Here is a 26,660-nt window from a genome sequence, read left to right on the forward strand (position 1 = left end):
AAACAGCTTTTGCCTCAAGATTTGGTGCAAGAAGGAAGGAAAGGGAGATTGTTCTGTGCTGATAATTAAAGGTTACATAAGTCTCCTTTTCATGATTTGACACACAGCTAATCCGGTTTTCAGGTACCCCATGTGTAAGACACAGTTGTTTTACCCAAAGCCATAGGTTAAATCTGCCATTTCGTCACACCGCTGCTGATTTACATGTGCTAAATGAAGGTTCTTTCTGAACCTTAGTTTGCAAGGTCACGTGCAAAGTAACTACACACCTCTCACATGCACACTCATGCACTCGCTCATGCATGCACACATTATCTAACAGGACCATGTTGTTCTTTCGGCCATATTATGTTTATTCCCATGAGAACACACAGAAAACAGATGACATTCCAGCAATGAAAGAATGAATCTCTCTCTAATGACAAACGTATAATTTTGCAAATGGAATACATAGTAAGATGTTCTAATGTCACAGTGAAAATAAATACGTTAACTGGACAAACATCTGTGAAAAAGAAAGAAAAAAAAAACATTAAATTGGGGAGTGGGAGATTTGAAAATATCAGGAATCTCATTTTTCTATCAAGAAATGAGAATTGGATATTAACACATTATCTGGTAACATATTGTAGAAATCTCATAATTTGCATGCCTAGAAAATACCCTGTATTTCTCACTGTATTAAACTTATTCAGCAAATGGGGGGAGGGCGGCACAGGAGTTGATTCATGCATGCAAGCTCTGACATGTGCACTTTCAAAGAAAAAAGTCAGAAATAGTCTATGGCCCTCACTACTCAGGTGTCTGCTTCCAAAACAGTGATCACATGAGCCATAAACTATATGAAGCAAAATACCCAAGGGCTGTTTGTGGAACAGGGCCAAAGTGCAGATTGAACCGAAGGTGTGTGTGTGTGTGTGTGCGTCTGTGTGTATATGTGTGTGAGTGTGTCTGGACAAAGGAGACTTCAAATCATAAGGTGAAAGTTAAAGGTGAAGGTTGGAGGAAATTGTAACGACGACAGCAAATACTGCAGGTGATAGGCTGGCCATATACTGAACTTGTGAGATGAGACAAGAGAAAAAAAAGAAAAAAGAAGGTTGAATGTCTTTTGAATATTTAAAACAAAAAGAAAACAAACATAAAAGGATACATGAGGCATTTTCATTTTGCTTGTGGAGCCATTGAAATATTTATATGTGCGATGTATAAAAATCAAGAACATTTCAAATAGCAGTTGAGCATAAATATTTCATATAAATATTTGAATCTACATTTGAATGTGACTTTCTTAAAGAAGACTGACATGCAGCAGTTAGTAGCAGTGGCTTGGTGGGTGGTTAGGTCAGTGTGGAGTCACCTCAAGGGAAATTGTGCTTTACATACCAAGAAATGGGGTTTGGAATTAATGTTTTAGTTGCTGCAGCATGGACGGGAGAATTAAATCTTTAATCAGCCAAGAAGATTTCAAAATAGTCAGAAGCTAATAGCTTTTACGTACCAGCGTTAAACTAGATTCTTTTTGTTAATTTCTAACCCTGAAATTGTGTATAAAATGAGGTACTTGCTGGTTTCTTTTGGGTCAAAGCTCCCAGTGTGTCGAAGGGTAGACCGTTAGACAACACACAATGGGAGTGTTTAGGACAGTTCAACCATGGGTAAGGTGTGAACAAAGAAAACAAACCTGGATTGCCACTACATGTTGCCGTTTACAGAACATTTTCCTACATTTCCTCTTGCCTATGCGAAGTAGAGGCTGTATACGTATATGTCCTCCTAGGTGAATGCGGTTTCGGACACAGAGTAATAACAACATTGACAGAGAAAAGGAAATAAAAATCTCTCACATTTTTTTTTTCTTTTTTTGAATTCATCAATAACAAGGTTCCTTTACCACGCAGAAGTTGCTGTCAGACACATTAGTTGAGTTATGAGACTGATACTCTGCTTAAATGAAGGTGAATCAACACACTCTAAAATGAGAATATTGGAGTATCCATAATAAGCCCATGGTACTCTGTCATGGCTACCAGTTTCAGCTCAAGTTAGCGTTATACAACTTGAGCTATTATAGCAGTAAGTGGTCGTTAGGATTATAAAAGGACAATCTGAACCACCGACCTTTAAGTGTAGATATAGATATTGTACGTGTGTGTCTGTGTATGTGTACTTACATGTCTACAAAACCAATCTATACTATAGATTGACACTCTAGTAGAGGAGTATTGCACGAGTCGAGGGAGAGGAGACGGATGTCTTGTATCTCCAAGCACTGCAGTGGAACAAGCTGGCCATTGACTAAATGAAGCATTATTTTGTCCTGTCTTCTTCCTGTCCAGTCTTTCCTGGGTTTTTAGCTGAAGTGGCCAATCAGTCAGGCAGTCCATCAGCAAGGGGAGGCTCTTCTAAAGCAGCAGCTGAGCCATTGGTCTCTCCTCTGTCACCCCCTGAATCTCTCTCCTCCTTGTCCTCATCCTGGCTTAGTGGGTCCTCTTTGGACAGGCCGTCTAAGGGGTCAAAAGTGTGACTTTTAGGATCAGGGCTGAGCAGCGAAAGCTGAGGCAATAGAGGCCCATCCCGAAGCTTAGCAGCTAGCTCCTTGGCGCTGCAGGTGGGGGTGTTGGTCTCGTAGATATCGTGGAAGTTGTTGTAGTCTACCTCATAGAAGCCCTTCTCCAATGAGAGAACCGGTGTGAAGCGGTAGCCCCAAAGCACCTCTGTGTCCAAGTAGGAACTCCGTGCCTGGCATGTCATCCCTGTCACAAGCATGGATAGGTACCACACACACGCAAACAGACACAAGGAATGAAAAGAGGCAAGTACACACACACACACACACACACACACACACACGATCACAATGGATAGGTAAACAAACACAAACAGAGATGGAAAGAGATGTAGAGAGAAAGAGAGACAGCAACAGTAAATTATTCATGGTTATACAGGAAGTGCACATCCTAACGCCCAAGACCCATAGGTCTACACTGTTTCATGTAAACCTCCATCAAAACAATAGTGCTGGAAATGACAGGTCTGTTTCTGAGCCAGTTGGCTGATTTAAAATTTGCACACAATTGACAAAGTGTGAAAAAAGAAGTGTATTTATTTTCCAAGGTTAATGCTTGTCAAATCAGAAAAAGCAGCACATTAGCAGACCAGCAGTTGCAAAAATGGAATCTAAGTTTTACTCATCATAAACTGTTACAACAGGTAGGCTATACATTGGAAATACCTAGTATCTTGACCCAATCTTGACAATGGTCTAACGTTGGATTGTAGGTGTCACAAAGATATGACGTTTTCAATCGTAGCAACGCAGATCACACACATGAACCGTGGCTCAGTTCAAATAAATGTCCCTCCCAGCAGCTCAGTCACACAAAAAATACCAGAAGTACCTGGTATGTACACGGCAATCAATATTGTCATTAATTAGGCTACACCTGTATTTCTCTGTGATAGCCAATGAAAAAAGACATAGGCCTACTAGTGGACAAAGTCAGACAGTTAGCTGTGCAGGTAATTGATTATTTTGGAACAAACAAATGAGAACAAAAGCAATCTGATGAGATCCTTTGTTACTGTAGTGAAAGGTATGAATCTTGGTTTGAGTAGAAACAAAAGATGCTCTCATTAGCGGTTAGCAAACTAGCCACTATCTTTAGGCCACCTCTTGGGGATTTGGTATTAGCATAAACAACATAAACAAATGTGTATAATGACGTGCATCCAGTCCTGGCTTAAACTAAGAAGAAAGCTACAAAATGGAGACAAAAAAACTATCATGTCATTAGCTCAGCGTTTCATTGATAAGCTTTTTTATCTCTCACTCACACTGTCTGCTTTTACAAGACTCTGCGGTATTTAGCTAATTAGACTCGCTAATTACGTAAACAGCGACAAGCTAATGAAAGCGACAACATCCACCTTTCACGTCTACAGGCAAGGCAGGCTGTAACTGATACCCACAAGACAGACTTTGGGTCAAGTATCACTTTAAACCACTCGCCACAGATGACTTGCTCATCAGACTGTAATGTGCTGTTTGCATAACATCACCCACAACACCAAGCATGTGCTCTAAAATAGACGTAGATGCCAAATTTGATATGGTGTCTAATGTCAGGGTAAGAGGAGGGGCTATTGCACCTTTTCTTCAGCTTTCCCTGTGGAAATGAGTGGCCTAGTTTCCACATTTAACTTGCGAAATGTTTGTTGTTCCTGTGACTGGATTATCAAAGACAATATAGTGTCTTTCGCTTCCTAATGAGAAGGGTTTCTATACTGGCTATTGAGAGTGCTGGGACATTATACTTGGTGTGCTGGTTTTAAATTCTTCTGCTCATACTTTGAAGTACACATTAAGTCATGTCAGAAGAGCTATTAACGTCTTGTCATATTTGCATTTTCAAGATGGTTGCGTCATGACCAGCAGCCTTTTACTTAAAACCCCTGGATGCACCGGTAAACACATTTTAAGAGCAGTTATTTCCTGAGGGATTGGCAAAATGAGCAATTAATTCATGTGACTGAATTAATTCAAACAGGGATATGTCACCTTTCTGCCACACACACTCAACGTTTTCAGATATAACTCTTTGGAGAACTGCGAACTATCTGTACACTTTCTATTTTAACCATCACTTGACGCTATTATTGTATGGTAATGTGTACCTTTTTTCTGCTTCTGTGAGCTCTTGGCTCCAGAGCAGTGAATTGGCTTTTTCCTTTTGCATATTTTGCAAACAATACCTATGCTGTGTTGAAAAAAGTCTGCTGCAGGCTGCTGGGTGCGTAGGAAACACTTGTGCTATGATGTGTTCATGTGCTACGAAGACTTGACAATTTTAAGAGATTACAGAATTTACATAATTTTTTTTTTCATTACAGTACAATGTGTGATCATTGTGTGAATTTTAGGTTTTTAGATGTAGACACATTCCCACCAAACTAATAATAAAAAAAACAATGAAAGTTTAACTTCAGCGATAAGACCATTTTGTGGCCCTTAAATCACCCGTGCAAAGTATTGTGCAGTTTTTCATTATTATGGCTGACTTCTATGATTATGTTGGTTCTCCACCTGAGCCGCAGTGACAAAATGACAAACAATAAACACACAAAGGCGCCCCGAATGCTGTGGATGCTGTGAATCTGGGCTGTGAGTCGTGTGGTACAAAAGCTGGGGGATTTCCACACACATGTACTGTAAACGCACATGCAGCTTAACCCTCACCTTAACAATCAAAGCAGCAAGAGCATGGTTCATGTTCAGTGTAACAGGATAAAACATAAATGGGTACACAAGGGAATAAGAGGAGGAGACAAAGAACAATGAACAGACCTTTTTTCCACTACAAATATTTTGACTTAAATACAGGTGTATTTACCAAGTTTAAAAAAGACTAGTCGATCCTGGTATTGTGCGTGCTGCACCCAAATAGAAGAGGGTCATCACTGATGTCACGAGTGACACCTGTGCTTTACAGTACCAGTGTTGACACCAGGAGCAAGATGCATGATGTGTATACACAAAAACCATGTGTATGCAATTTTATCATATATATTGATTGATTGACTGATTGATTGAGTGATTGATTGATTGATTGATTGATTGATTGATTCATTCATTCATTCATTCATTCATTGGTACTGATTGGAGAATTTTGGTTTTGTACGTACTTGAGTTTCTGTCATGAATTTCCTCTTGAGTTTTATGCACCTGGCCCCAGGTGTAACTGCTGTAATCACATGCTGCTGCTTTTGCTGCTGCTTTTGATGTAGCACGCCATGAGGGCTTATAGCCTCCACCTTCAGACTCTGACTAAGTCTCCCTGTGGGATTGTGTTTTCTTTTTTTTTTTCCTTTTCTTTTTTTTCTGTCAGTGCCCAATCTCTGCTGTGCTCAGCTTGATGTATTTTTCCAGGGGGGGAGCCCATACATCCAACGTCACCTTTTGACGTACTTTGCATTCATGTGATATTCTGCTCCAGGTGAGCTGGATGACTAAATCATTGTTATCAATTACAGTCAATCAGTTCACCTGAAAAAAAAATCTGCAGTGGAAAAAGACGATTAATGTCAGCTTAGTTTTAATGATGATGATGATTTAATGTTAATGATTATTTCAGAAAAGATAGGATCTCATTAGAACAAAAAGAAAGACCAGGTTATTATAATTGCATTTTGCCCTTGTGGTTTGTGGTGAATGAACCTGCTTTGTGCTGACTAAGCTTAGACATGGCACGTGAACCATTCTTTGTATCTGTATTCTCAGGGCATGTCTCGTGACTTCTGTCTTTCTTTTTTTTTATTTTGGTCTGTGGGCGAAAGAACTCTTGTGAGGAACAACCGTCCTCCCTCAATTGCAAGGACAGACAGAGGAGAGCGGGCAATGATGACGCTAATGTGTATGAACATGACTCAATATTTGACTCAAAATGTTGACACACCTTCTAGCGAACTTCTAGTGACGGCGCCTTAGCACGTTTTTGATTATGCCTGGTTTTGGTCATATTTCCATTAGACAAGATTGCTTGTTTATATACACACTGATGACTAAGCTCTAGAAACCTTTGCTTAAGTGTACTGTTGTCTGATTCACTGTATTTTCCTGGAAATATCAAACAAAAAAGCCGCTGCAGACGCTCATGTTTACACATCCACACTAGTGATGCTTTATGGTTTCTGTATTCTGAGAAATGGCATATAGCATGTCTTATTTGATACATAAATAATTCACTGTTAAGGAAACAGTGCATTAAGCATTTTTAAACCCACTATTTACAGAGTCACCTCAATAGTGAAAACAAGGATTGTTGTTGGCAACACTGACACGTATGACTGATGATGGGGAAAAGCCCCAGAAACTGCAGGGTAATGACTTTTTTGTTCAGAATTAAATATTACAGTTGACTATATACTTTGTATAGGCCAAACAGTTAAGGTTTTATGGTTGTACAGTATGTATTCTTTAGGGAAGTTACGATATGACAAATATGCAGGCAGAGAGATACTTTTTTTTTATCATCTGTCACTTGAATTATTGAAACCTGAAAATGGTTACTAAGAGTGTTTGGAAGCTACATGATTAATTTAATTACTTAAAAATAAAAACACAAAAAAGTAAAAGTAATGAAGGACAGAGTCTATGGAACTGCAATGAAATGTTCAGGTGAACGAGTCAGTTAAATCTGTGAGATTAAAAAAAAAGTAAAATCATTTATTCATGAAGACGTCGTAGTAACTGTGTCTGCCATTTATTTGAAGCTACAAACAGAAACCTGTCAGTCGGCATCCGCCGTAATATGACAGAGGTTGACTGGAATTGAATATAAACATGATTTTTCCTGCATTTTCTCCTATCAGGGGAATGTCTTTAGATTCATTGTAGGCTAGTTTTATTTTTTATATATTTATACACGTTCTTTAGATGTTTTGTTTGTTTTACTTTATTTTTTAAATCACAGATGCTTTGGGAGTGCCTGGGGAACAAATGATAAAACTGATTTCCAGAACCTGATTTACAATTGTACTGGTTGTCAGGCTGGCTGTCAGGCAAACAACACCATACCGATGAAAGGGGAAAAGAAGCTATTTAAACACCCTCTTAATTGTCACTTTCAAAGTCTGTGACCGCATTCAGTGAGTGATGCTTTAAAGCATCAGTGAGGTTTTGTTGTAGTAGTCTATAGACTCTGCAGTTAATCAATAAGGATCGTCAGATGCTGAATTGAACTGTTTTATCAAATTCCTTCTTGCTTGATATGAGACCATAATTGACATAATTAATAAAAACAATATCAATATTTTTTTGCATACCACAGCATTGAACATCCATTCCCTGATTTAACCACAATGACAGCACATTCATCATTTTTACAACAGCTAGTGAGGGTGCTTAGTCAGCTATATAATTTACTGTTAGTGACCTCAGAGCATTGGATATCAATTAAAAAGACATTATTATAGTAAATTAGCAGGCAACCTTTTACCTGGTTTAAATCCTTACGTTCTATTTGAGTCCCATTTAACAGCTTAAAAAACAGCTTTTCAATCACCATGATACTTCATGACCTCCCTCACTTTTATCTGAACTGCTTTCAAATATGTTTTTGAGAAGCTGCCGCAATTTGGTCTAAAAGAACAAAGGTTTCAAACTTATAGTTCTACACAAGCTTTTATCAGTTTGATAAAAGAGAAGTGACCCCAGTTGTAACCCATGTCCTTGTACCACCTTATATTTCTATTTATGGCAAAAAAGGTTAATTTTTTGCAAATGTGTTTTTACACATACAGCAGTGAGGTCAGAAGGACCTTGAATAAAGCGACTGATAACAAAACATAAATGTTAATGGAAACCTGGGAGTTTTGCATCCCAATGTTTTGTGGTTGGTGCTGTTGTGCCCTCAGCTACTGGGTGACGTGTAGCGTTAGCAGCTTTTAAATTAAGATAAGAAAAATAAATTATGATGGTGGAAAAAAACTACAGTTTTAATGAACACTCTTAATGCCTGTGACCTGTTTAGTTATTTTCACTAGGGTTAACAGGGGACAGTAGTAAAGGGGGAGGGCAAGGGGATGTGTAGATGGGTCTGTTGGCTAGTGGTCAAGGGCGATGATGACATAACCCCTGCATGATGCCATAGTCTCTTCCGGTGAAGCGCAAGGTGATTTAATGCCTGAGTCAAGTATCCAGCAGCGTGAGCAGGAAGCATGATGACTACTGGTGCTTTGGAAGGAGAAAAAAAAAAAAAAAAAAAAATCAAAAATGAAATAGAGCAGAAACGTTCAGATGCATGCGAAGCCATGCCTGATCGCATTAGGGAGCTTGGTGGTTTGTTCGAGTTTATTTCAAAAAGACAATTGTGTCCACGAGACTAAACGCTCCTAATCAACCCGTGTGTCTCATTTACTGATGCAAAGTATGGTGATATCCAATAAAGTAAATTAGTGACATGTATAATGCATTGTATTTCAAATGAGTGGATTATAATTAGTCCTTGAACAAAGGCCAATAAACAATTCAGTTTGGGCATATAAACAATAACTGATTTAGCCAATGCCCCATAGACAACATGTTAGAACAGCAAATTAATGGCTAGCTGTGGGCCATCGTGCTGTGAAGGTTTCTGCTTTCATCACACTCTCATGGTGAATATAAAGGAGATTGATGCATCTAGTCTGAGTGCCAAGTGGAAGATGCTCCGCGTTTCCTCATGCTGCCTTCGCTATACAGCCTCATTCTGGGAAACGGAGGAGGCTATGTGGAACTTTACAGAAACACCTGGTCGCGTCTGCCTCAAAAATGTAACCAGCCTGAAGCACTTTTCAGGACTGCCTGGCCTTTACCCAAAACACAGACCAGCAATGTGGGTAGCTGCTACACTTCATTCATTTTGAAATAAACAATATCAAAGACATAACCTTGAAGTAGCAATAGTGGGAATGCAGGCGGCAGTGAGTACAGAGAAACATACGGAAGACTGATCAACTTCCAGTCATTCTGCCTCAGCTGAAGTGATAAATACTGAGTCTGAGTGTGAGTAGTAATAATTTGTTGAAGACAGAGCTGTGGTTGTAGGAAAATGTGCTAAAGAAAACAACATTTGTCAATCCTTATTAATACTTGGACTACCTTTGAATTGAAATGCATCTAAATTATTTATGTCTCACTTAGAGAGAGATGATTATCTGCCTTTCCATCCATTACAATATTATCTTTTGCAATCTGCAGCACTTACAGGTACTCACTCCTGCTCCTCCTCTCTTTTTATGCAGCAGCATATTTCCATGTGAGCCTCTTCTGTCTTTCCATCCATTTATCCATCCCCCCATCCCGCCCACTGTCATGCTCACTTCCTGCGTCCCAACAGTTCATCAATCTCTGTCTCTCCCTATTCGTCTGTGCCATCCACATGTCCTCCTGTTTCACCTTGCCCCCTCCTTTTGTCTCTATCCCTTCCCATAATTCCCCACCCATCCCATCCCCCATGGTCATACCTGTGGCCTCCACCATTCCCTCAAGGATAACCACGATCTCGAACTCCTCCTTCTCAATTTGCGCCATTGACATCTCCCAGAATGGGCTTTTCTCGTTGATCTCGTGAGAGATGATGAGAGGCGACACCAGGAACAGCCGGTCATCTCCCGTGTCAAAGCCGATGTTGATGTCAGTCTGGTTTAACGGGATGAACTCCCCCTCCTTGGTCTGCTGCGAGCGGATCAGCTTTGCTCGGATCGATGCCTCTACGATGTGAGAGTTCCTCAGGTCCCCCACTCGAAACATCAGGCACATCTTGTTATCTCGCACCGATATAACAGCATTGTGTGAGAACATGAGGGTCTCGGCACGGTTCTTTGGCTGTGAGATCTTGACAAACATGCAGCCCACCATCATAGCGTTAACAATGGAGCCCAAGATGGCCTGCACCAAAAGCAGTATGATACCTTCGGGGCATTTTTCTGTGATCACGCGATAACCGTACCCGATGGTGGTCTCTGTCTCAATGGAGAAAAGGAAGGCTGAGACAAAACTGTTGAGGTTCTCTACACATGGGGTCCAGCCCTCCTCATCAGAGTGCCACAGATCCCCGCGGATGAGCGCTATCAGCCACCACAGGAAGCCGAAGAAAAGCCAGTTGACTACGTACACCAGCGTGAAAATGAAGAGGCTAAGACGCCAGCGTAGGTCCACCAGTGTTGTGAACAGGTCACTGAGGTAACGGTAGGTCTCTTGCACATTTCCGTGATGGACGTTGCACTTGCCGTCCTTCTGCACGTATCGCTGGCGTGGTTTCTTCGCCGGGTCAGAAATCAAGTGGGTTCGCTCTGTCGAGATCTGCGCCTCCCGCAAGTGCTTGGGAAGCTTCTTCACCTAAGTGGAAGAAGAAGAAAGAAACAGAAGGAGAGAGGCAAAGTGAGGACAAAGAGGTGAAAAATGAAGGGCAGGCAAAGAAAGACAGAGGGAAACAGAGCAAGAAAATAGTGGTAGAGGGTACTTTACAGTCTCTGATTTCTTCAGCATATTGAGTTTGCACTGAAGAATGTAGGTGTTAACCTCTTTTGTGTCATTTTCTTTCAGCCTTAGCAAAAACACACTGCTGCAGGCAGGGCAGGCTAATAAAATTAAGAGCTGTTATAAAGTCACTGCTCAGTGCGACTCCACATTGACATTGTGGGTGAACGTATATACAGGGAGAAAGAGAAACACAGAGTAAGGACATAACAAGAACACAAGGACGCCAAGGTCTTTGTTTATGTTGGCCAAGTTCCAGTGAGGCGATCTGGCTCCACAGCTGTGCCCTGCCTGTCTCCATGTCCCCTGTGTTCCCTCCCCTCGCACCCTATGGGACATTGGCAGGCCTGAATAGGAACAGACCTTCCATCCTTCCCCAATAGACCCGTATGGCATCCTTAAAAAGACTGACATATGCCTGGGCCCATGAGTTGCACCATCTTTAAACTGGCTATCATGCACATCCATGCCTGATTCCCAGTTTTACATGGTTGAAGAGCATTTAGGGAGATGCTGAAAAAAAACAAACACCGCTTCACATCCTGGTAATGTATTCCTGCAGGGCCTGCATTGAATTTATCAATTTACTTGACTCCCATCTCGGCCAGTTGGATGCGTTTCATACATGATGAAAAGAGAGAGACATACAGAAGGACACGTAAGGCACCTGTCAAAACAGACCCAGGACACGTTGGCAGCTGCTACTTTCCAATCCGAGCTGATAATTGAAATGCATTGTGTTGAAAACACGGAAAGAGCTCCTGCGCCCTCTGAACGTCTAAGTACTAATGGGACACCTGTGATCCATCTCTCTCCAGAGTCATGCTCACATCATCAGGAAAGTTACCTCCCATTGTGCTTACACTGAGTGCTCCTCTGATCCTATCACACAGATGATCGCTCGCAGAGTTCAGCCCAGGGAAGACATAATCTAAGGCACCACAATATCCTTGCAGTGCCTTCGATTGTGGAGCCCAAGCTAATAAAATCTGTCAGACAGGTTTATTCGTGATAGTTTCATTTAGATGTCATGTGCTGTTTAGCCGCTGTCCCGTGTGGACATGCACCTTCAGTCAGGCCTGCATGTATTGAGTTTTCAGATATTGATTTGAAGTGATCCCTGTTTAAGGAACATTTTGACAAAGAAGAACTGAAAGACAATGCTTATTGACCCGCATTGCAATTAGTGGCTTGATGACAATGCGCTCGCCAAATGTCAATGGGCTCCCTTATTACCAAGTGTACTCAGGGATATCGGATCAAATAGAAATTCAGAGCACAGTCAGTCCACGGTTATTTAGAGTCAAACTGCCCACTGACAACATCAGTTAATGTACACAGCTGTTTTCAAAACTGTTGCTAATCAGTACTACACAGCTCCTAAATGAAAGACAGCCAAAATAGGGTCATTCATTTCCACACTTTTAGCTCAGGCTAATTGAGTGATAGATGAAGCTGTCACAAGCTGTTCCGCCCAATCTTTGGCCTTTATAGTCAATACGGTCCCCAGGGGTGATGGTCCATAAAGAAATTCATTAGTTCTGCCCCTGTGGCAGTAGTAAGTGGTGGGTGTTTTCTCTCATTGAGTCTTTGTGGTCCTGTATGAGTTGAAAGCCTTCGTTCCAATCAGCAGGGGAATCAGGACAGATGACCAATACAACTCCACCACCCATTATTGGGAGCAGGCGAGGAGACTTAACTTGTCACTAGCAAGGGAACTGAACTATCAGACCTCAGGAGGAGCATATCTGGTTATACTTTGCAGGGCTCTATAATCCATGCCTCTGATTTGATCTGCAAAGTATGCTCACAGTATCCACAGCATGTCTAACAGTGTTTACCCCCCCCCCCCCTCCCGTTCCCTGAAAGCCATCCATCTGCTTTTTCTGTCTCACACGGATTCACTATCTCTGTCCCTGTGAATCAATCTCATCTCTTTACATCTTCTCTCTCTCTCTCTCTCTCTCGTCTTTGTCTGGTGTCTCAATGAGCCCCCACCACCTCACCACTCTTATCTCACACATTGTCTCTGATGCCACACACTTTTTTTTCCACCTCCAGGTTGTGGAAAGAAAATAGGAATCAGTGCAGTGTTTGACCGGTAGTGGCTTCGCAGTTTACCTGAGCAGGTGTGACTCCTATCTCCATGTTGTGGTCCATGAGGACTCGAGAATCTCCTGCCATTCTCAGCTGAAGCACAACACCTATAGGACACAAGACAATAAATTAGTGAATAAAATTTAGGCTTTGGAAAAAAAAAAAGAAGAAAACATTTTGCAGCAGTGGAATCAGCCTCAGTTCATTGATTACCAACATCCAAATCAACCAACACAACAAAGAAGAAAGGTCAAAGCTGCAGTGCCCCTACAACACATTGCACAAGCTTCATCCATTAGGCCCTTCAACCTTTCAACCCGCAGCCATCTAAATTACACATCCAGTGAAAAGTACATACATTATGTCTGCACTAACAATGTTAGGTTGATGTATAGTGCAAACCCCCAGGCACAATATTTTGTACCTGTCATTTAAATTGTTTCAATTTGTCAATATGTCGATATGTGTTGGCTGGTGTAATTAGAACCCACACAAACCAATGAGGGGCGGTTTGAATTATTAAAACGACATATCTTTAACAGAGTAAGATGTGTGCATGTGTATTGGTTTTAATACTGTGTCTATACTATTTGTGTGAAATTTGCCCAGCTAAACCGCAGCTAATGAGTGTGGCATCAGCTGAACCAGCAATTAAGACTGGCTTAGGCTTTGTAAAATGAAATAAATACAAAATCCACAGGCATCCGCTATAAATAATACTAATACAGTTACCCAATTTGAGACCATACTTTCATACACTTACACATTTTTCTATTTTTTGGTTATTATGTTAATTAGAGAATTCACCACAATGCATGAAATCATTGGCATATGAACTCCAATAATATGCAAGACAATTAAATCTGAAGATGGATGGTAGCTGGGACTGCAGCACAGCTTTTCACATCCGTAATGTGGACGTTAGTCAATGGGAGGAATATTATTTCCATTAAAGCCCATATCATCACTAAATTCTGACATGTAGCAACTAATACCAAATGTTATCAATATAGGCTACGGATGCTCCAATATTCTGCCATCAATCAGGGGCAACCATGGCTTATCGTCAAAATACTTTTAAGTGAAACTGTTCTCACTTCGGCTGTAGTAATGTGGTGCTGAGTGGATAAATCACTCTGACTTTAGTGATCCCCTGACTTTTCCTGTCACTGCACCATTTTTTTCTTTCTCATTAAAATATGTCGCCAACTACTGTATCCATTGCCGTGACATTTGTTTCAGACATTCATGGTACTAAGATGATTACTATATGTGTATAAACTTTGATCCCTTGAGCTTTCATCCAGTGCTATTATTAGGTTAAAATGTTAATCCGATACTTTCTTGTGACCCACACAACTTATGACATTCCCACTGGCCTCAGCTGTTGTGTTTAGCACTAATCATACTACTAATTAGTATGCAAATGCCCTAAATTAAGAGAGGGAACACTGTACCTAAACATTAACTGGTTAACATTGTTGTATAGTGAGCACGTTAGCATGCTGATGTTAGCTAAAAACCACTGCTGTACTTATAAGTCTGCTCTTGTTTCTGAACATTTGCCAAGTCACAAAATGTTGTGTCTGGATGTTTCTGCAAAATGTTCACTGACAACACAGAATTTCCCAACAATAGAAACACTTGCAGTTCAATTTCTGCTTGTAACAGCTGAAGGTTGGTGGTTACGTTTAGGCATTCACGACACCGGTTAATGTCTGGGAACATTTGTGGTCAACACTGAGTCACGAGAGAGGATGTGTGCTGTTGTCTCTTGCTGCCTAAATCTAACCACACAGGGGACTGAGGATGAGATAACTCCCCAAACGTAGCACTTCCAGGAACTGTTTTGGATTGGCAAAACAAATCTGTTGCACCTGAAAAGCCAGTGGTAGATGTAGTTGCAGCTCATAAATATACATCTACACTGAAATAAATATCCACGCATAAATGTTTTTTATTAACTCATATTTGAAATTCAATGTAACTTACAGCTTTGCGACTCTTGGCATGGAGAAAAACACGTGAACCATGCTGTTGTGATTATCCAAAAGTTGCTGGGAATGGCCCCAATGTGTACAAATATAATAGAGCAAGGGAGATAAGAGTGCTGCATTGTCACAGCTGGAGGACTTAAGTAAAGGATTAGCTGTTAACATCACATGGGAGATGACCAAGTGGCCACTGTTGGCTAATTTGCCGGTACAATGAAGCAGGCACAGCTGCTGCGTTTTTAACGGCATAATTTTCCCAAAGAGCAGGCTTGTCATTGCCAGCCTCGCCAGTCGCCTCAGCTACATGTGCCCACATGCAGACAAACACAATACGAAGCGTCACACACGCTGCTCTGCCATCCTTTCATAGACAGATAGCCCTACTGAGTGCAGTGTCACGAAAAAATCCACTTGCATCTTTCACTTTACATTTAATTATATATAAAACGACTGCGCACATTATCTTTGTGGTTGTTTTTAGCCTGGGAAGGAGCAGCTGAGTGATGCACTGACAGTGTGCAATATGTGTGATGTGATTTTAAAGAGTATTTCTCTACTGCAGCGTTGAATGCCGAAACAGGTATTTTTAAACATCAGTTATGAGAGGGCCAAAAGTGACAGGAGGAGTAGAAAAGGAACGCCTTCGATGTCTGCTGCATGATGTGGGATTTAATAGCAGGCACTGCAATAGTTATAGAGGGGAATGGGGGTGTGAGGGAGTCGGAGGGGAGGGGTAGGGGGAGGTGGACCTCTGATAAAGCCCTAATTTTAGCAGCAATCTTACAACACCTTTGGAGCTCCACAAGAGGCAATTAAGTTATAGAGCCCCTGGGTGTTGTTTGAAAATCAACTACTTTTAATTTAGTAAACGAACAAGGGATACGAGAGGCCCTGGAACCAACCGAGCCGGAGAACATGGGTAAACTATACTTTTTGCAACTGCTTCTTGTCCTTGACAACATTTGACATTTCTCTGTCAGCCGTCTTAGATGTTACTCTATTTGATCGCTGACGAGAGAGGAGAGGGGGAAGCAAAGGCAAGCGCGGAGAAGTGAGAGGACCACGTCACAAATCAGATCCACACAGGAATGTAGTGTTGACATTGATGGTCCAAAGCAAAGGGCAGAGTGACGTGACAGGCATCTGAGCGAGGAAAAGACAGACAGATGGACAGACAGACAGCAGAGGTGCGGGACACACACAAAGCCTTTGGAAAACCACACTGAATACATTAAAAGAGGTTGCAAGGTCTCGCTTTCTGACTCATTTTAGGTTCTCTCATGAATTAAACATGACTCCTAGGAGATTTGTGAACTCCAGACCTGTGTGTATTTTCAGTGAGGCTGTGATTGCCGTGTCTGTTCGCAGCAGCAGACTCAACAAGCCCAAATGAGAGGTGTTCCAACATGGATCCCAGCTGGGGTGTTTTATCTTAGTGCTTTAAGAGGGTAACAAGCATTTATCTTGTTACCGGGAGAGTGACAGGATGCTTTGGCTGAATTGTGTTTGTGTCCTGATAACAAGAGCACTCATCTGTTGTGTCTAAAGCCAAGAGGTACTAGTAAACCACGGGAACCTGCTTCCTAAGGGATATCTACAGTACATATATTTCCCTTATTTGCTGATGCTGCACGCTGTAAACAATAATCTGTACAGAGCAGCGGCAAAATGTGGCTTTTTTCCGTCTAACCCGTGGCAAGATCTATAATTTTTCCCTTGGGCCTGTATTTTTCACAAAAGCACTTGCTCCGTGATTTAATTTTCCACAATTTCTGAAGAAACTTCCAAACTTGTGTTGTCAGCTGTGTGTGCAGTTCGGAGAGGTAATAGCTGGCCTGGAGCTGAGCCAAGAGAGGCTTTTTTTATCAATACTAATCACTGGCCCAATAAAGACCCTACAACAGATTAATTACCTGAATTACACTGTAATTCTCACTTGATCAACATAATTGTAACCTGATTCATTCTGTGAATTACTTGTTTTATTTCCCATCATGTGGAAGTAATCAATTTAGCCTTTCCAGTCTGTGAAGAAACACTGTTTTCCGGCTTGGAATTTGCACAGATGTGCTTGTTTTGTAAATGCTGAGCCTGAGAAAGCTTCTCGCTGCCTTGAGGTACAAGTGCCGTATCTCCAAATTGTTTACTTTTCAGGAATGAAATAAGAAAAGCAGCAATATTCTAAATATATATACCTAATGCCTACGCGTCCTTTTAACCCCTCCAGGCTCTGACCTGACTAGAGTGCAAATGCTTTCACTCTCCCTCTTTGTGGGTTGTAACCCTTCACATGATAGGGTTACAAACGGCAGTAAGATGCTGCAAACTCAGCATCAACCCTTAGTTTACAACACAGATTTGACTATTAGTGGGCACTCATCCATAGATCTTTTGAGGTCACTGCTAGTGGTTTTCTGTTGGTTCATCAAATACAGTGCTGACACTGGTGAGAAAAAAGAAGAATTAAGCAGAAATGAAAGAAAGGAGAGAAAAAGAGGAAGAAAGTTGCTTTTACGAGTGTGGGAACAGGAGGTATAGCCTATTTATTTACTAAAGCACTGCGTCAGATAGGTATCTACACTGGCAGAGTCCCTCCACATTATCTACTGTCGCTGCTCCTTTGCCATAGAAGCACTGGAACTTTCTATTTCCTGGATTCTCTTCTCTCCTTCTCTCTGTCCCTGGACTGAAAGCAAGGAGTCACGGTTACTGGATGTGTCATGATTATGTCCCAGGCTAAGATTGGCCCATAAAATAACATGGCTTCATCCCTATCTCTGCTCACTTATGACACTTTGAGGTCGGATAGGTCAAATGACTAAAAATGGCCCCAGCTCGTTTGGCTCCAGGCACAGCACAAACACACACACGCACAAACACTCATGCACACACACACACACAAAGTTCATACCATCCCTCCCTCCCATTTTCCCATTATGCCGGATAGTGAGCTGAGTGTATCCAGTTGTGTCCTTCTCATGGGTGACCTTCTCTGGAGTGACACTGCTGCACCGAGACGTTTGACTCACACTCGAGAAACAATTTCTCTAATGATGTCCAACTCTCTCTCTCTCTCTCTCTCTCTCTCTCTCTCTCTCTCTCTCTCTCTCTCTCTCTCTCTCTCTCTCTCTCTCTCTCTCTCACTCACTCACACACACACACACACACACACACACACACACACACACACCCTTCTCCCTATCTCTCTGTCCCACATTCAATCTCTGTCTTACAGTACAATTTGCGCAAACCAAGATAAAGCCATTGTGTTGCTGCATGTCTCAGATCTGCTTCGCCCCTCCACTTAGATGAGAATGCTTTTTTCTCTAGGTTTTTTTTTTGTGTGTGTGCTGCTGAAGTGGGAGGGGATGAGATTCATACCCAACACCTGTTGCAGCCAAATAATACCCTCTTCAACCAAGCTGACCTGGAACAGGAGACATGTGGTGGAGAGAGATGTTAGATGTGAGAGGCTGAGTGGGTGGGCATGCTCCCCAACACCCTGTTTCGTCTTCTTATCAGGCGTTTCTGTCAGGCTCTCGCTGTGATTTACGGCTTTAGATCCCACAGTCCCTATGCCACTGCTCCGTCTTAGTGGGAGAGAGTGATGGCTAAGCAAAAGCTCAAACTGGAATGAGGAGGAACATGTGCAGTGTTATCATTAAATTGTTTTTTTTTTTCATTAGATCTATTAAGCACAGAGACTTTTGCGTGCTTTGAATCAAACTTGAGCCTCCTATACCGCATGTGGTTCATTAATCTTCTGTCTCACCTCACTGTAGAGGGCAGGGAAGCGAGGATGGGTGGGAGGGAGGGAGGGAGGGAGGGACACAAGCGGGGTGGGGCCGGGCTGCAGAGCCAGGCAGCACACGCCGAATGCTGGAGGAGCCAAAGGTCAAATGGTCTTGATTGGAATTCCTGACATGCTTCACTGTGTCCCCGTGGGTGTCCCTTTGAGGAGCCTCCTTCTCTATAGTCAGCACATACTGAGTCAGAATAAAATGAGATTATGACCCTGCAGTTGCATGTTAAAAAATCCTCAGACCGACTTGTTTGGCAAAAAGGAGCTGAGTAACACACCCTCTGCTCTGAGCAGTTTCTGACAAGGTGTCCTTCAGTGACGAGCTTAAACCCTCCACGGCTGACAGCGGATGACGAGGTGTGAATGAGTCTCGGCCGTGTGCATGTGAAGCAGGCTGGAAGAAAAAAAAAAACTCAGCGATGACTTCTTCTTCAAAAAAGACAACAAAAACATCTCCAATAAATAAATAAATGAACAAAACAAAATAAAGCTGTATTTGAAAAGAAAAAAAAACAACAACCTTGCTGCCACTCAGGCCTTATTAGCCACGGTATTTCTCTATTCCATCTTCGTGTTAATGAGCTGCAAATGTACATGGGTATGCTTCCCCCGGGTGATGGATGCTCACGCTTCATAGATGCTTATGTAAAACCTGTATGAAAAAAAAGAGGAGAGCAACCTCCAGATGTAGACTAGACCTGAATGTGTTTGCTTCCCACGTCTTAATTACACTGCAGTGATTATAGCAACACTTTTTCAAATGTATGTGTGTACAATCATTGGATGTCCTCTGTCTGCATGCTATGTGGAGCTATAAATCGTCCTTGCAGCATATGAATCAGTGTGCACTGTGAATTTTTGCAGAGCTGCCAGCATAAATGTATGTGTGCATCATCATATTCATGGGCATTTGTTACACTGGCCAATTAGTGGTGGTGGTTGTATGTTTTGTTTTGTTTTGTTTCATCATATAAGAAACCAAACAGTACCCAAACCCGGCTGTGTGTGTGAGCTGTGACATTTACACGCACATGCGTCATGTGAAAGCAGGATTCCTTTAACACAAACATGAACTCACAGGGTGATTAGGTTAAACTTACCCAAACTGAGTGCTTATCAGCTGGACACATCTCTGCCATCATCTGTCACACTTAACAAAACAAGTCCTCGTGAATACAGTGAGGGATCCTCATTCATTTAACCCAACCCCAGATAAAGGCTGGTTTAGCACCACTGGCTAAGCCTGGAGCAGGAGACACTGTAAAACTTCCATTTCATTCCACATAACCTGCTGCTGACAGATAAGAGCACGAGCCATTATGAAGACTCCTGAGAGACAGTTGACCTGGACATGGGATGTACATTGTACTGCCTTTTCACAGGTGTCACCTGTGTGACAGATTACAAGGGATAGTCTGACTGGTAACCACATAGTGATCGCTACGCAAATATTATCCCCTCCAGAGTACCAACTGAGCGGTATTGCTGCAGATGACAGATGCTGAGGGCAAGGTGACCTGACGCAAGCAGCCATTTTTACTTATTCGCTGAGAGTTGAACAGATATAGAAACCGGTGCAACAGAAATTCTCATGAGCAATGAAACTGTGTTTTTCTGCCCTTATCCATTTTCCATGACAGGAGACTGTGGATGTGCGTGTGTATACTGTATACTCTTTCATGTGTATTCGTGTTGGTGTGAGGGGGTTAGATGAATAAAGAACAAAGAGGTTATCCCTGAAACAGTCATCTCTCCACCACCAAACAGAAATTGAAGGCTTGTATCAGCTGAAGCAGCACTATAGCTCCGTGCACTGTATCAACTTTATGTGTGACAGGACAGTAGGAGGAGGAGAAAAAAAAAAAAATACACGCATCGAGAAGTCGTTGCAGAATCAGTGAATGGGCCGTTACATAAATCTGGCACATAAGCATTGTAGGTGACACTTTAAAAACAAAGTAGACACAAGGGCTTGAATTTGCATTCATTACAGATTTATGAGGGCATAAACAAGAGAGATCTTCCTCGGGTGGGTGAGATGACGAGATTGTGTGCAAGAAATTTTATGCTGCTTATCCGTTTCATGGAAATGCCAAGAGATTGGGTTGTATTCATACACAGCTCATAAAGTGCAAGGCTGTGACTTTTGAATTATAGACAAAGTTATTTTTTCAAAGAGCAAAGTGTACAAACTAGAGCTCAAGGAGAATAAATACATGACAACTAATTCTAGCAGTGCTGCATAAATAAAGTTTATCAACAACCCTACGGATAAAAAAAAAAAAAAAATGCAGTTCTTTGACATGCACACACTATTTTCTTGGGCACTAAATACAAAAACTAAATAAATAAATAAAATCTACACGCCTGCCTAAGCTCTTGACACAAATGTGCCGCTGCGGTATTAGAGAATGTAGATCTGCTTGAAGAGCGGAGCTTTCTCCACATTCCCCTGGAGACACACAGTCTTGACTAAATAAACAGATCCAATTAATTATTCACAGTGTCTTCTCTTTAGAGACTCCCCTTAGATCCTGCAGAGCATTACATCTACCCTTTGCCCTCTTTTGTCCTCTTGTTAGGAGAGATCAGGACGTGGATAATAACCGGGCAGGAGGTGAGGGAGAGGTGCACCGTGCTGAGCTGCAGCTACAATGGTATCACTGAGAATAAGGTCAAAAGGCCATCCATCAAAAACCATTACGTCTCAGCAGTTCACACTCCCCCCCCACCCACTACACTCTTTTAAAAGCCAATCACGGTTCAAACCAGCTGTGAGCAGGGTAACGGCATTACGGTGATAAAAAATGCTTGAAATGTGACAAATAGACATGTTTTTGTTTAAAAGCAAGTGTTACTGTAAGTTAAGAAATCTCTCTACTAGGCTGGGCTTTCATATTCCTTTTGCTCCAAAGGAGCTCATATGTGAAAAATGTAGTTCATGATGACAGCAGAGATGGCTGCCACTTAGTTATTCCTCCACATTGTGCCCGAGAATAGATATTAAAAAATGATGGAGTCCACGCACTGCCGCGACTGTGTCTTGACATTCCCCGATGATGACAACGCAGCAAAGGACACGAGCTCGGGAAGGCTGTGCTCGATTAGCGTGGCTGCTGAGCCCCACTGCATTGTCATCAAAGTTTTACAGCAACAACTCTGGAGATACGTGTCCTGCGGAGTGCATTGGACTGGAGCTACAGATGAGGAGATAAAAGGAGGTGGGGGTGGTGGTGGTGGTGTAGGCTACAACAGACATTAAAGCAAGCAGCCCGAATCCTCAGCCCAGAGAGTGTTTCCAGGGGAATCAATATAAATGATTTTCTCTCAATGCTTTTGCTGTAGCCTACAATATTAATGAAAACACTGCCAACAGCTTTCGTTACCCAGCAGCCGTTGCTTCGTGTCTTGCTTCTTCTTCTTTTTTTTGTTGAATGTGTAAAAACATGTAAGAGCTGAAACATGCTGCAGTGTGTGTCAGTGGTACAAGAACCCCCACCCCTCCCACACTCCCACACACACACCAATAACCTGTCCACACACACACTTGCTGTTACAGATAGTTACACACGGGCTTGCTCCTGTTCTCCCTGCTACTCCTGCTGCTGCTGCTGCTGCGCTTGTAAAACTCCTGCATTGCACTGAGAGAACTACAGCACGGCACACGAGTAGGCACACACAGGAGGAGTGTTGACAGGCTTTTCTCTGCTTGCGTCAGAGAAATCCATTTGCCTTTTTCTTTTTTTTTTATTACCCTGCCCCCGCGATGAGGGAAACGGAGATGCATGGTGATGATCTATGTATCTCTGCAATGACTTGAGAAGGAGGTGGTGATGAAGGGTTGTGGCTGATGGAGGAGGGTACTGTATAATCCCACCACTTTTTCCCACCAACACTTTCCTCTCTTGCTCGCAAAGTGTCTCTCGCATTGCCCCACATCTTCCCTTTCCCTCGCTATCTGTCCTCATCTCTCTGCTCCCACCTCACTCTCATAGTTTTCAACCCCCCAACCTCCCTCCACAACCCACCCTATACCCCAAGTAATGCCACTTTCTCTTATTATTATAGGGAAACCCTGCTCCAGATGGGATATTGCAATCAAACCCATAATGCAATCACAGCATGCACAGACAAATTGAGCAGAGGCAGCTTGGACGCGGAGAGACCACGGTTGTACCACGCATCAGCGGCTTTAAAAACCTCCCCTCCTCTCCTCCTTTCTGCCATCCTCTCTCTTTTTTTTTTCTTTATCAGCGGTGTACAAGGCTTACCTTCAGGTCTCTGCAGGAGTAGCTGGCAGGCTCCCTTCCAGGCATTTCACAGCTGCTCTTCTCCCCAGGACTGCGCACTCCTTTCCTGGCTTTGTTCAATCAACAACAGCCCTCCTGCCTCTCTCCTGCCACCCAGCTCCTTCTGCTCTTCACCGCGCTCTATCTACTCCTATGTGTGAGAGGGGGGTCTGCCTGTGCATGTGTGTGTGTGTGTGTGTGTGTGTGTGTGTGAGGGAGAGAGACAGAGAGAGAGAGGAAGAGAGAGAGGAGTGGGTGAGAGAGGAGATGGAAATTGATGTAAATATGCGTGTGCTCTCTTGAATGCTCCTCTCTTCTCACTTCCACGCAGAGATCCTACCGCTTGTCTCTCAGGATTTGTTGTTTTTCACTGTGTGCGTGTGTACATGCGTGTGTGTATGTGTGTGCGCTCTCTTGTACAGAGCAGCAGCATCACTGTGCGAGGTGTGTGTCTACATCCACCACATGGCTCCCTTTACACTGCTGCAAAGGCAGAGCGAAATATGCTCGCAAAAGTCAAGTGCATTGGAACAGGGAGAGGTAGAGAAAGAGAGATGAGTGTGTGCATGTGTGTGTGTGTATGTGTGTAGACAGGGAAAGAGCAACGGTGAGGAGGAGTGTGGTATAATCAATTGCTCTCAAACTGCAGTTGAAAAAAAAAAAGCTCCAAGGGTTTGAAATAGATATAAAGTGAAAGCAGAAAAAAAGGTCTTTGGAAAGAGACACACAGAGAAAGACAAAAGACAGGGCAGAGGGAGAGAGAAAGTAACAAAGTCATACCAGAAACGAGTGGAACGGTTGAAGTACAGAGCTGTACTGCATGTACAAAGGAAGAGGAGTTAGAAGAGATGAGACAAGTCAGAGTTAGCGTCACTTAACTGGACACCTCCACGTCCCGCACTTCTTCTTAACAGACAGTAAATGATGATGCCTCCTGAATAATCCGAACTGACCTCTGCTTGGCCACATTATCGTCACATCAACCATGATGATGAGCAGTGGCGCTCATGAGGGGAGGGTTCAAGGCGTGGATGTAAAATAGATTCCCATAGCTTAAGCGGGGCAGAACAGAGTCGGTGGGATCATTTATTCCCCATATTTTAAATTCTGCTCACTAACCGCCACGGGGAAGTGTGTGATCTATGATTGGGAAATGTGTTATGTGTGCACATGAGAGAGAAAGAGAGAAGGAGAGAGAGACAGACCGATGGATACTTGACACTGAGATGTTATTAGGCATGGAGAAAATTGAATGTAGACCCGACATAACAGAGGAGGAGCAACGGGGAGTGAGAGCGAAGGGAGAGAAAGATAGGGCGATGATGATGATGACAAGTGGGGGAGGAGCAACACAGGGAGCTATCACCAGAGAGGCTCTTCATGTACTTCCTGCATTGAGTTTTGAGAAGAGATTGATGACTGCAACCCCCCTTTGTTCCTGTCTGTAACACCCCCCCTCCACCTCTGCTTCTTGCTCGCTCCCTGCTGACTTGCAGGGGTGCAGCAAGATGATGGGAGATACTTCTTCCTCTCCGAGGCTCGACCATGCCGAGCAGCCAATAACAGCGGATTATGGAACATCAAGGCATCGGGGTCTGCGGTAATGAACAGCTTGGGATTTGGTTGAGGGATATGACCTCTGGGCCAACGCTCACCCCGCGAGGTAGAGGTGCTAATCTCAGTGGTGATCATGAAGTGCTGGTGATCCGAACTGTAAAAATTCAGACCCTTTGGGGGCGCGAGCAGCTATACGCGGACCCTGCCAGTGGATCAGCCCCTCGTGGCCTCTGGGGGTTCTGATTCCAGGGCATGTGTAATTATTTCCCCTACTGAGGTTACACCTTTATTGATCCAAGCTAAGCCCCTTCCATCTTATTGCCTCCACCGTTCATCCCGTGGAAAAAATCCATTCAGTTGGTTGTACCGGCTCACATTAATCACACATTAATAAAGCTGCTTGGCACATTCATTATTACAAGTGCTCGGAGGAAACTTGTACATAGTGTCGAACCATTTGCATAAAGATAAAGGGGTGTGGGTAACACAACCTAACAGGTCCTTTAATAGATGATCCATTAGAAGTATCAAACTGGATTACCCTGCTAAAGTGAACTGCAGGATGAAGACGCCTAATACAAACACTGAAGTGCTATGTATGTTCTGAGTCTGATTTAATATTCATCAATGCAGGCATTTCCATATGAAATAAATTGAGCTCCATCTCCTATGCTCTCTGTAGGTATGTGCTATTCTTGGTATTCTTCCTCTCGAAGACTGACAAAATAAACATGCATGACGGCCGATGTGTAAACTGCAGCTTAAATCTGTGCATTTAGAGGAGATAGATGCAAAAAGGGGCAATACATGACGTAAATAATTGATTTTACCCGTTCTGCTTGGTCAGTTCAGTATTGGGATGGTCAGCATTTAGGCTCTTGTGCAGAATCCCATTCAGTCCAAAGCAGGAACTCTGACCTCATACTCAGTCATTCCAGTGGTCATAACTGAGGGAAGAGGAATTAGTTCTTCCTTGCATGGAGGGAGAGAGTGAAGAGGAAGTGTCATTTTTCTTAATCCTCTCTCTGCTCCCTTGGCTGTAGTATTCTTTCTCCTCCAGCAACCCCTATAGGCCGACTTCCTCCCACCAGCCCCCCCTTTCCCATTCACTCCTGCTCTTGGCTCCATACCTTTTTTTCTCTTCCCTTTCTCTCACCTCCTCCCAGGCTTCATTAGCTCTGATTGATCCTCTTGTCAGAGCTTGTGGCATTGCGATGAACTGCATTGTTACTCGTGGCTTGGGACAGAAAGGAGCTGGAAATGGAAATCAGGAGGACAAGCACAGTAAACACACTGTTTCACTACAACGGCATAATGGAGAAAGTTGAGCGTCTGAGCACGCACACCGACATGTTTTGAGATTGTGAAATACAAAAAAAAAAAAGTGAAACTTTTTTTTCCTACAGTATCCCTGATAGTTTAGCAAAAATGCAGAAGTTGGAGCTTAAGCTTCACCAGTGTATGGTAATATCTGAAATATTTAACTGTTCAACCAAATGCCTATTTTACATGTGGTGCTGAACAAAGAGCCCAGCTGGAGGCCAGAATTTAATTGCATGAATAACTGGTGAATGCATGAAGAGGCAAGGTATGTTTGCAATGGAAAAGGTGTAAATTATTAAACAATCTGTCTGAGCATGCTGGTACAGCTATAACTGAAACAAATTCATCAGTGTCAATACACTGGTCCAACACATCATTATACAGGAAAAAAGAGAGGCCTGAGGAGCATCCCAGCACCCATTATATACCGATTATTTTTTATAAGTATGCGCAATCATTTAAAGGGAAGCTTAACTTTAGAGAATGAGCACATCTATTAGTGTTTAAATTATGAATAACGTGAGTGTGAAGATCTACAGAGCAGCACCATGCTTGTTATATGTGAATACATAATTCAG

At 42.6% G+C, this 26,660-nt stretch overlaps 1 protein-coding gene across 1 annotated transcript; it reads right to left on the bottom strand.

Moving 5' to 3' along the window:
- Positions 1 to 1,081: 1,081 nt before the first annotated feature.
- On the bottom strand, positions 1,082 to 23,328 carry kcnj5 (potassium inwardly rectifying channel subfamily J member 5). Its single transcript, XM_085795109.1, has 4 exons — positions 23,185 to 23,328; positions 13,142 to 13,224; positions 10,006 to 10,879; positions 1,082 to 2,756 (listed from the first exon to the last, which is right to left on the bottom strand). Exons 2-4 carry the CDS (start codon positions 13,202 to 13,204, stop codon positions 2,371 to 2,373), a joined length of 1,323 nt encoding a protein of 440 aa, XP_085651235.1. The 5' UTR covers positions 13,205 to 13,224; positions 23,185 to 23,328; the 3' UTR covers positions 1,082 to 2,370.
- Between the last annotated feature and the right edge of the window lie 3,332 nt (positions 23,329 to 26,660).

This window comes from Trachurus japonicus, chromosome 13 (assembly GCF_045865225.1).
Source record: "Trachurus japonicus isolate A0001 chromosome 13, Traja_1.0".
NCBI classification, from domain to species: domain Eukaryota; kingdom Metazoa; phylum Chordata; class Actinopteri; order Carangiformes; family Carangidae; genus Trachurus; species Trachurus japonicus.